This window comes from Macrobrachium rosenbergii, chromosome 31, assembly GCF_040412425.1.
Source record: "Macrobrachium rosenbergii isolate ZJJX-2024 chromosome 31, ASM4041242v1, whole genome shotgun sequence".
NCBI classification, from domain to species: domain Eukaryota; kingdom Metazoa; phylum Arthropoda; class Malacostraca; order Decapoda; family Palaemonidae; genus Macrobrachium; species Macrobrachium rosenbergii.
This window is the reverse complement of record NC_089771.1, coordinates 19,213,007-19,224,981: the sequence shown is the minus strand read 5'-3', so window position 1 is coordinate 19,224,981 and position 11,975 is coordinate 19,213,007. Positions and strand designations below refer to the sequence as shown.

Sequence of the window (11,975 nt, the reverse complement as noted above, 5' to 3'; positions counted from 1 at the left end):
TACTGATTCACAAAAGTATCTAAATACAACACTGTACTTTATTCAGTCAAAAACCATACATCTCAGTACTGTCACTATTTACAACACACATTGTGATATTCACAGAATAAATTACTTTGATGCACTCTCCCTCTCCTCCTCTTCCAGAGCTTTAAGAAGTTCTTTTTCCTTCCTCATATGGATTTTTCTTATGCACTCTTCTATTTCCTGGAAGGGAATTATAAAATAAATCTCACCATAAAGCATACCAGTATATTTCAAACAGCATGCATTTACCTATTACCTATTATTATTCAATTTAAAATGTCCAGTGTATAAATGTTTTTATCCACAATAAAGCTAGTAAAGAATGCACTCTGAGTTTCGGTTAACAGTATTTTTAATTCATGCCTTTCGAATAATTCTCTATTACTGTATATCTGTATATTAATAATGATAATTGCAAGTAGGATCACAGCACCTTAAACAGCTGTGACCTCATTACCTTCCCGTGCATTTTCTCCAGTGGAGGGTAGAGTTCTCTTCTCATTTGGACGACCCAATCTTCAAAATACTGCGGCTGGTTGAAGAAGTAAAAGACAGCCACAGGAAAGCTCATGTACATGGCCATCTTGGCAATCTCCAGCTTCCAACCACCCATTGTTGATCTCTGAATACAAGCAGAATTCAAGAATTCTATTTAATTTTTCACCTCAATCAATAGAGTGAGAACTCAATTAGTTAAAATGTAGGTAACAATGCTTCCATTCTGAGGCTTTAAGGATGGTAATCATGGCTAATGCAAAATACTGTATGATTATTTGCTTGTTTATAACAGCTCTTCTTGAAGAAATAGATTTTTAAAATTTCTCGTATAAGGTAATTAGTTTTTTCAACATTACCTGTAATATAAAAAGTACAGGATATAAAAGACTAAGATAAGTGACAAAAATATTATGCTAACAAAAATAAAGAGCTTATGCATGAAAATCTTAATTAATGCCCATGCACACTTACATCCAAAAGCTTTCTATGAAATAAAAGAATAAACAATCACTTTGGAAAAAAATAAAAAATCAGACAAATAAGAAACTAAACAATTTTTTACGTAATTTGTATTTTCATGGATACACAAACCAGAACCTTTTATTACTGTAGTATTCCTCAACATGACATGGAACCAGTCTTTGAAACTTGGTAATAAGGTAGCTAGCTGGTGGTAGGGGTGACCAGGGAAAGAAACCCACTAACCAGATGTCACCAAGCATGTTTCCTTCAGCATCAGGGGTGGTTGTGATGGGTTTATGATAAAAGGCTCCAGTTGGTATACCTAGGAAAAGCACTAATTACTTTAAATCTTTGTTATTCTTCCTAAAGAAATACAAGCCATCACCTTTTATGTTGTACATCCACTCCTTACGTGAGAGTTGTCTCTCAACCGACTGGCAAGTCAAATCTCTACCTTGAAACATCATATTCTTGGTCTTGATAGTGAACAGGGAAGTGAAGACTCCTGTAACCTCCTATTCAGTCTGGCACAGGGATGGCAAAGTGATATGCCCCTGTGATCAAGTGGGATGTGTCTGAAATCCCACTTGAAAAGGAAATCCTAGGAGAACCAAGTGTGACCTTACATGGGGTAAAACAAATCAGGGGACTATTAAATATGGTCAATATGGCTAAAGGGCTCTCCCAATGCCCACCCCACCAGCACAATTAAAAGGGAAAGAGGAGAGAGTGACATCTTACTAGTCAAATCTCTAAGATTAAGTGCTCGATTGAGTTTCGACCTACATCTCTACCCTGCACTTGTCCCAAAGTGCTTCCCAGCAGACTATGGAAGAATAATGAAAGAAAAAGAAGTTGGCCACTCTACCATTCAACCCTAGCCTAATGCCCACTAAGTGAGATGCTTTTCTGTCCTAAAGAAGCTTGAGTGACAACACAACCTGCTGAGCAGCTGCCAGAAGTTCCAATGGTGAAGTTCTACGGAGCAGTGTGTGTATCTTTTGAGTAGCATGAGGTACAGGTGGTCTGATGCTTCATATATCTGTCCTCATTAACTGGGCTATCAAAAAAGTTACTCCAAAATGCAAGGGGCAGTCCCATGCCCCTGACTTCATGAGCTTTTGCCCAGATTGTTCAAGTGTCTACATTACTGGGAGAGTTGTAAGTGCATTTAATTACAGCATGAAGCCCTAAAGAAAGTGTTTTCTGGTACACTTCCTTCTTGTCCTTGCCGGTAAGTGCAACACACTGGGCATGGAAGCCTCTCACTGTAATCACCAACAAGGTTCTGAAGAGAGGGAATAAAAAACTCTTATCTCTCATCAATAATTGACATGTTCTAGGTTTTTCCCACAAACTCTGGAACAAACAAGGAGAGAATTCTAACCTTCTCAGTGCTTGGACAAGAAGAAAGGCTGTGCAACTCACCAATAGGCTTCACTAAGTCTAAGGCCAGCAGGAAGACAGTCTTGAGTGTGAGATCTGGGTCTGAGGGCTCCCACAAGGGCTCTCACAGAGTATGAGTTAGGCTGCAGATGATGCACGTCACATTCCACTCTGGAGTCTGGGACCCCCAGGAGAGCAAGAGTGGTCACAGCTCTTCACAAACACAGATGGCTCAACCAAATCAGATATATATGCCATTCAGACTTAAGGCCTGCCCTAAGGCAGAGTGATAATCTTTCTCAACAGAGACTGAAAGGAGTTTGTCACAATGAAAGTGGACAAGGAAGTCCACAACCTACTGAACAGAGCACCATCAACCAGAGAGAGACGCCTTCTACAACACCCATTATAGATGACCCACTTCCCCTGGTACTCATCAGAAGAGCACTTTTAGAGGTTTCTGTAGTTAGAAGGATTACACCAGCAGATGAACCTCTGAATGTGTGGGAGAGTGGGCCATGAAAGCTAAAAGGTGTCCTCTAGGACAGCGTCAGGATCTGGTTCCTTATTTTGCTATGTGGTGGACAGGTTAATCACAGGTTTTCCTTTCATTTCAACAAGTCTTTCCCCATGCACAGGTGTGACTACTCTGTCCCAGATACCTGCCCTTAGTACCTGAGCTGGTCTACCAAAACATTCTTCCTACCTGGCTCTTATAGTGGAAAATTATTTTGGAATAGCTGACAATAGTTAAGATACTCTCAAGGATTTTAGATGTACCACTCAGAACTGTGAGTTGGCATCTCCCTCTCCAGAATGTACCTGGCTGACAACTCAATCATATGGTGAATGGCTTACTCATGCATCTGCTTCACCAATGGACAAGTGGTGAAAGGAAACTTTCCCCCCACAGCTTGTTGACATAAGCCACAACAGTCATATTGTTGCTCATCAACCCTGCGGAGTGACAGATCACGAGCTTGAAATGCTTGCAAGGTTAGCAGCACCACTTGCATTCCAAAATGCATACAGGCTGCTCAGTTATGTGTCCCACCTTTTCTTCAATGTGTCCGACAAAAGAAGCATCTCTGGATGTGGGAAGTTCAAAGGAACTCCCACAAGGAAGTTCCTGTAATTCAGCCACCAAGCAAGATCCTCCCTTAACTTCCTACTCAAGGGCATGAGCTGAGAGGTAGGGTCACTTGAGGCTGACCAATGTTGTTTTAGTGCCACTGAAATGAATGCAGGTGGAGTTGCCTGCACAAGACAAAGTTCTCCAAGGATGACCAGTTACCAAGAATTAATTGCTAAAGCTGGGCTGGTTCATCCTACCAACACGAGAACTGCATTTGAAAATTCGCTGAGCTTGCTGACACGAGAATCTAAAGCAAAGATTCTTGCTGCTGCTATGTCTAAGCATGCCCAGGAAGTTAGCCTACTGCTTGGCCATGAGATCTGATATCTCCACATTTATCACAATCACAAGGTCATGACAAAATGTGAGGAGACTGTCTCTTCAGGAGCAACTGCACCTTCAAGGATGCAAAAACTAGCCAATCATAAACAGACAAAATGGACGTACTTCCTGGAGAAGTGACGGACAGGCACCTTATAGTACATTTTCACTTCATGTTCAAAAACATAATAAACGAAAAATCACAAACACAATATATACTGTACAATAAAAGAAAAGAAGTCTCAATGTAATGGTTGCTCAGAGCGCAGCAAGGCACTGTAACTCACCTCGACTACAAAAAGTACAGTACTGGCTTATGGTAGGTAAGTGTGGGTTTGCCTACATCCAAATCTAAATCTAATTACCAAGTTTCAATGACTGTTATGGAATCATGCTGAGCTATACTACTACATACAAGGCAATAGTTTTAGTCCTGTAATCTGTATTATGGATCACTTAAAAGAAAATCCTTCATTACACATTATCATCTTGATGTCTTAGGTTATGTTGGGGTAAGAAAAGGTTATGTTAGGATGCATCCCTTTAGTATGATAACCTAGTTTATCATAATAGAATTTGATCAGTTCCAAACTTATTAATGGTGGTCAAAGCCCCTGGCCATAATTTCTTCAACAGAATGAGTCACATAGCCCTGACTCATTCCAACAAAATAACATATCAGATTCATTTAGCAGATGGATATTCACTAACAGGTAAACAACAATCTGCATCAATTGTGCAATTCATTTACAAATCTTATAATAGATATAATTATCCAGTACTGGTTGAAAACACTCTTAATCCTCAATAGCACAGGTCTGTCATGGCAAGCGATATTCCTTGGATTAGCCTATAATCAATAAAAAAAAAAATAATAATTTCTTAGCTCTTGATGGCATATGAAATGTCACAAGAAAAGGAACAAACGAAGGCTAACCAAAACTAACCTTTCCAAGACAGAGTAAGTTAACACCAGTAGTCTTACCATGAGGAATCCCCAACAGAATTTTGAGAACTAATCTAGGCAGACAGGTCACATGGTATGGTCTAAGCTACCGCTTAACTGTAGTGGGCATTTCAGAAGGAATACGATCTAACCAGAACTGAGTAAATGTCAAGGAGATGGCCACACAGATATATTGGTAGAAGTAAGAAATACAGTAGCTCTGCATGGGGTATTACTTTGGAAACTGATTTTTTCTATAGTATTTTAGTTGCTTATCAAGAATTCACGGTATTTCTAAGCATTAGCTCCCATTGCACGTGCCTACTTAGATCTACCACACTGACCTTTATTTTTTTCGGTCAACTGTAATTCACCTGCAATTAACCTCAGATGTTGTATGCTGGCCATCCTGGAATGCTATTGCACATCCGCAGTGTTATAGGGGAGCTTTTGGTAAAAAGTGGAGTTTCCTTCACCGGGGGGTCCAGGGGGCGGAGCCCTGACTAAGTAACACGGCCTGCTAGGTTAGGTTAGGGTACATTAGGTTAGTATGGTGTCTTTTCTAATAGGTTTCCTTAGCCAATCCCTTCTTAAACATATGGCTCCCTAATGACTTGCATATGCGCAGAACCATTCCATAACAACAATATAGCGGTCTGGTCTTTCTCCCAACACTTTCCCCCCCACCCAAAACCCAGTGTTCCCAAAGGGTCCCCAACCATGTTGGGTAGATATGAAGTTAATAATAATTGACCGACAACAAACAACACACCTCCTTCATCAGCAACACTAAAAGTATAGGAAAAACCAATTTCCAAAGTAATAGTCCATGCGGAGCTTTTGCTTAGATTTACCAATATATTTATGAATGGAATTTTTAGGCTAAATAATATAGAGAAGGATATACAGTATATAATGCAGTGCATGTGGGATAATCAGAGAAATGTACTGAGATAATGAAAAATTTACTAACATTTATGTTTTTATGTTCATTCCTGAAGGGCTGGTACTAGGCTAAACACAGGAGAATCTCCAGTGAAAGTAAAATATAAATGAAATATGAAAGTAAGGTAATATTACAGTTTCGTTCAAATTCGGATATGTATTATTTTTTACTTATCATTCATGGGTAGATTACACAGTTTCGTATGCTGGGTCAGCTTAACTCATTCTTCCTCCGACCCAGATCCCTCCGCCAAGGTAAGTAGTTCTACCTAAACAGCTGACGACCAACTACCGAAATGCCCCGAGTCCCACCGACCGACCCGACATGCCCCGAGACCTACCTGCCCCCGCGACCTTCCCTCAGTCTCTTCCGGTTTCAAGCCTTGCAAACATGGCTACTTGCATGAACGCATCCTACCCACATGAATTTGCATCTAAGAATCCAGTGACCCTCATGGACTTAGGAGTTTGTGCCACGAAGAGCGTTTGTTGCCCGTTTACCTAATGAAAAGTGGCCTACTTGGCGATTTCAAGCGGGACTTGTGCAAAGTGTGACGAAGGCACCGTCTGTCCCTGATCAAAGCATGGCCAAAGCTTCATTTGGCGATGTAACCTCCAACGATGTCGGAAAATTACATCCATCCGGTCTGGCTCTTTCTTTTTCGGTTCCCACCTTTCTTTCAAAAGCATTTTGGTGCTGATTCACAGCTGATCCATGAACTTCCCAGAAATATGTCCGGATGACTTTTGGATATTGGGTCTCCAATACCTTAGTAGACTAGTTTTAATTTCTGCCGGGAAGTTTGTATGATATTTTGATTCAGGACAACCGGAAAATTGGGGGCCAGACACATCGTGAAAACTGACGAATCCAAATTTGGAAAGAGGAAATTCAACAAGGCAGACGGTCGGGTTGTTGGTTCTCGCGGATTGACCAAAAACAAAAGAAACATTCTTTCAAGTTGTACCAGACCGATCCGCAGAAACATTACTTCCAATTTTAATTGAAAACATACACCCAGAATCAACGGTAATTTCAGATTGTTGGAAATCATACCACACTTTAAATCACCATTTCAAACACACCTTAACATCAATCACACATTACATTTTGTTGATCCCGACGATACAAGCATACACACAAACACAATAGAATTCATTGAATAGACAGGAGATGGAGCGAATATTGTTCTTATTAAAGAAATCAAAGCAACGAAAGTTACAAGGTAAGACTACAATTTCTCCCTTCAAAGCCATAGCAAAATTGTAACTAGTCAACAGTCAACACTGAAAACTGTAATTTTACCAAAAAATAACACCACGAATCCCGGGTGTTGACTGGTTACACTCTTGCTAAGTTAGCTATGGAGGGTGGCTGGGTATTGTCTACCTTGTAACCGTCACTTTTGATGGGATGACAATAAGGAACAACATTCATCGCAACATCTCCTGAACCATTAATTTGCACAAGATTCGGAAAGCAAGTTTTTCAGATGAACTCATCTCAAAATGAATGAGGCGCGTTACATTTTTCGTGATGCTGTGGGTTTCGGCTGTCATTTTCAGAGCGAGACCCACCACCAGGTGGCAGGGGTACCGCGGACGGATACAGTCAAGATGGCGACGAATCGACTAAACCGACCTAACCAACCTAGGTCGGGCGTACCTTACATTTGGGGCTTCGCCTCCTGACCCCACCGACACCTAGGTCGCCACCAAAACTAACGAAACTAACCTAACCTAACAACACAGGACGGGCGTGGTCTCATTTGGCCGGGGCTTCGCCTCGACCCCAGATGGGCCGTGAAATTAGTAACAGGCAACTATTCAAAACAAATGCACTTCACTCGGTCGGAATCGCCTGAGAAATCCGCATCACGGTCGTGGCTCCATTTTTCTTCGCTTTGGCGCTGGGGCACTGGCCGCGGATCTGGACAACTGGAACCGGGGGAACAGGACCCGCGGTAATTGACCAATCCGCTTGGATGGCTGCGCCCCGATTGTTACTGTTTCGGGAACATTAGACCGCATTTTGGCGGGTGTTGAAACGGGTCTATTCATATGCACGCTTAATTAATTCAGAAAGCTTTAAAGGCAAGGGGATAGTTATAACGTTTTTTAATACAATACATAGAAAAATATGAATTATACATGGTTTTACGGTACCGCTTTCTAGTAGCAAACATTACGCTTCAACACCCAGTGGATTCTATTGTGTTTGTGTGTATGCTTATATCGTCGGGATCAACAAAATGTACGTGTGATTGATGTTATGTGAAAGTTTCTGAAAATGGTGATTTAAAGTGGTATGATTTCCAACAATCTGGAAATTACCGCTGATTCTGGGTGTATGTTTTCAACTAAAATTGAAGTAATGTTTCAAGATCGGGTCTGGTACAACTGAAAGAATGTTTTTGTTTTCGCGGTCAACTCACAGAACCCAACAACCTTCGACACGTCTGCCTTTGTTGAATTTCCTTTCCAAATTTGGATTCGCCAATTTCACGATGTCCTGGCCCCTCGATTTTCGTTGTCCTGAATCAAAATATCGACACAAACTTCCCGCAGAAATTAAACTAGTCTACTAAGGTATTGGGAGACCCAATATCCAAAGTCATCCGGACATATTTCTGGGGAAGTTCATGGATCCAGCTGTGAATCAGCACCAAAATGCTTTTGGAAAGAAAGGTGGGAACCCTAAAAGAAAGAGCCAGACCGATGGATGTAATTTTCCGATATCGTTGAGGTTACATCGCCAAATGAAGCTTGGCCATGCTTGATCAGGACGACGGTGCCTTCTACACTTTGCACAAGTCCCGCTTGAAATCGCCATAGGCCACTTTTCAATAGGTAAACGAGCAAAACGCAATCTTCGTGGGCAATAAAACTCCTAAGTCCATGAGGGTCACTGGATTCTTAGATGCAAACCGCGTGGGTAGGATACGTTACGCAAGTGCAGCTATGTTTGCAAGGTTGAACCGGAAGAGACTGAGGAAGGTCATGGGCAAGGTAGGTCTCTGGGGCATGTCGGGTCGGGTCGGGTAGGACTCGCATTTCGGGTCGCTGGTCGCCAGCTGTTTAGGTAGAACTACTTACCTTGCTGGAGGACTGGGTCGGGAAGAATGAGTTAGGGCGCCCAGCATACAAAACTGTAATCTACCCGTAGACTTCAAAGGTCAATTACGTTGCTACAGCCGCCGACAAAATATTACTTGAAATTTTGTAAAGTAAGGAAAATAACATAGAAAATGTCAATTGCCATAGTCTAGCTCTGGGTGGACAGCCGGCTTAGAATTACCCATTATTTACAAACTTTTCTATATTCAGTAAAACTAAATAAATAAATACTAATAAAGATATCTTCATGCGGCCATCTTTACATTTACCCCAAACCTACTGCCTAACTCCAGATAGTGTACCCTTGTCTGGCTGGTGGAGAGGGGGGGGGGAGATTTTGCCATCTGGACCCACCCGCAAATTCAAATAAGTTGTGACCCTAGGCTATTACCCAACACTCCACCTGCTAATAGCCTTGAGGACAATGATGATATCTCACAAGAAAGTAATACTTATAACTCGCCAATCCACTAACCTCATCCTTACTATCCTAGCCTACTGGATTGGCTTATGGTTCTGATTAGAGGATTTCTCTTCTTATCTGTGAATAGGGGTACGATAACAGAGATAAAACAGGCCAGGCCAATATGACATAAGGTATGGATACGATTATGTAACCTTGCCTACTTCTTGCTTTAACACACTTGCTACAGCCATAAAGTCCGTGACTTTTATCTATAAAAATATATAAGGTATGTAGTCTTTACCTATTAAGCCACAAAACGGGAAAAGTAATATAATACAATTTATATACACAGGGAAAATTAAGGAATGACTTACTTAACTACGACTCGCTAAAATTCTTGAAGTCCGATTTTGTTACGTAGCAAGATTTATTGAAGCATTTGCGCCTCCAAATTCGACCTTATATTTTATACTCTGGTGTCCATCTTCTAATCTTAAGAATGGAAGTCCATCTCCGAGTCAGGTCTCTGGCGTTTAGACCCTTGAGGAAGGAAAAGATGGATGAACGAAGTCTTGCTTTAACAAGCAGTCACCCAGACTAAGGATTAATCTGAGAAGAAGAAGAACGCGCTGTTGTCAGTTACTTCTATGAAAAGAGTAAAGGATAAGAATTAAATTAAACATTTTGAAGTACTGTAAATTAAATTAAAAGTAATGATGATTAAAACTGTAAAAAGAAAAGGAAATGCAGCCCTGTACTTCACGCGAATAGTATAGTTTTGCCCGCAACTGTGTTTGTGGAGTGAGCCTGAGGAACCATAGAGAGTCAATCACTGGAGTGGCGGTCTCCCTGCCGAGCGTGTGACCTCGCGCGGCCACATTGAAAGGTCGCGGTGCAGCTCATGGTACATACATACTACACTTTATTACTATTATATTATATCAATATTTTCATTATCATTATTTTTATCTTTTTTACTCTTATTATTATTATTATTGTTGCTGTTGTTATTATGATGATGATTATAATATTACTTGACCCAATTACACGGAGAAAAATTACCTTACAAAAACAGGTTGTCCTAAGCACTCCAACCATTGTGGTCAAGGTCTAAGCATCTGCTCTTGCATCTAAGCAGTGTTTAGCATAAATGATTCTTGTAAATTACAGGACTTTCTTAGTATACATTCACTAAACACTAACTAAACAGTAATGTACAGTCACTAATCACTAACATTCACAATACATTTGCACTCACTAAACACTCACACTTGCTATACACTCACTAAACACACACACTTACTATACACACTCACTCAATAACAGTAAACACTCACTGAATACCCAACATTCACAAGGCACTCACTATACACTAACACTCACTAGCCACTCACTGTACACTGAATGCTTGTAAAGTCACCACATCGGCGCCAGGATAGTTTTCGGCGGGCGCCATTAATTGTTCCGCGAGCTTGTTTTCGGTGACTCCCATTTTCTTCAAGCTCAATTAGTCACGCCTAAAACGTGCCAGGTCACGCATTTTAATCATTTTTACTTTATGCGTATTTATACAAATGTCACACATTGTGTATCACATGTTTCTTCATTCACAGGCATCAAGACTGTATCCATATTGTAGCTCTGTATGTTTTGTATTGTAATTTGTACTGTTCACTGTATATTATTGTTTATTGTTTTGACCAGGTCACAGTCAATTCCATTGTCTCCCTCGCGTCTGTCGCCAGTCGGCCGCAATATGTTTTCGCCTGGATCTGCAATAAAGCAGCAGTAACTTTTACCTGCTCGCTTTGACACCCATGGTGGTGACCTCGAGTATCCCGGAGCCATTAGCGGACTCCACACGCGACTTAGTCTTGGCTCCAGGATTTCTCCAAAAACGCCTAGCAGCCTAAACACGGCGCTGTAACCAGCTTTGAACGTGCTGACTCAGCCGGGCGCACCCCACCAGCGCCACTGGCGGAACCACATGGCGCACGCAGCGCGTACGACGCCGAGTACCCACCCAGTAAGGGGGCAAAGGAGGAGCATGGACGCCGGATATCCTCATTCATGCAGTTAAACGCGACCTCGCCGACTCGAGGTTTATCTACCCCACACACCTGCGCTTCGCCCCCGCATCGGCGCCTCCGCAACCCACACCAGCGCCTCTGGAACACACGACGGCCGGCAACACAATCGCTGGCCGCCTCACCGCAGCCGCCGCCACGCAGGGAAACCCATCGATGTGGCTGCGGGTGGGAGAGCCACTTCAGAATCGCGGGACCTGACGGACGCAAATCCACAGGCCACATACAGTGCTCAACGCCCGGAGGACGTGTACAGAAAAACCATCTCACGAGCACCAAACACACACCCTCACATAGCACCACAAAAAGTCTCCTCCGGTTGCTCCTGCCCATCGGCCAGCCGGGCCGCCCGCGTTATCGACCTTGCCATAAACCCACGCCACGACCAATTCAAGAGACGCTGGGGCATGGTCGAGATTCTGTCACTACCAGACTTGGGTGGTACAAAGAAGCTGCAGGAGATAAGCTTCACACGGAAATCTACTAACACCCTCCCGGGGTACGCAACCAGATCGCCACCCTACACCATGCCTGTCGAGACTCATAGAGACGGCTTACCACAGACTCCGCCAAGGCTTCACAGCTGCTAAAACCGGCCAGCCGGTCAGCTCCGTCCAGCCTGAAGAGGACGTGAGCAGCCCGCCA

General features: G+C 42.4%; 1 protein-coding gene across 2 annotated transcripts; it reads right to left on the bottom strand.

Annotated features, from left to right (window-relative positions):
- Positions 1-16: 16 nt before the first annotated feature.
- LOC136855392 (protein PET100 homolog, mitochondrial) lies at positions 17-9,868 on the bottom strand. Of its 2 annotated transcripts, none has more exons than XM_067132332.1 (3): positions 9,618-9,868; positions 485-649; positions 17-207 (listed from the first exon to the last, which is right to left on the bottom strand). In XM_067132332.1, the coding sequence occupies exons 2-3, from the start codon at positions 638-640 to the stop codon at positions 112-114; spliced, it is 252 nt and encodes an 83-aa protein (XP_066988433.1). In that variant the 5' UTR covers positions 641-649; positions 9,618-9,868; the 3' UTR covers positions 17-111. The 2 variants fall into 2 exon arrangements, with proteins under 2 accessions (XP_066988433.1, XP_066988434.1); XM_067132333.1 differs by lacking the exon at positions 9,618-9,868 and adding an exon at positions 9,313-9,460.
- Between the last annotated feature and the right edge of the window lie 2,107 nt (positions 9,869-11,975).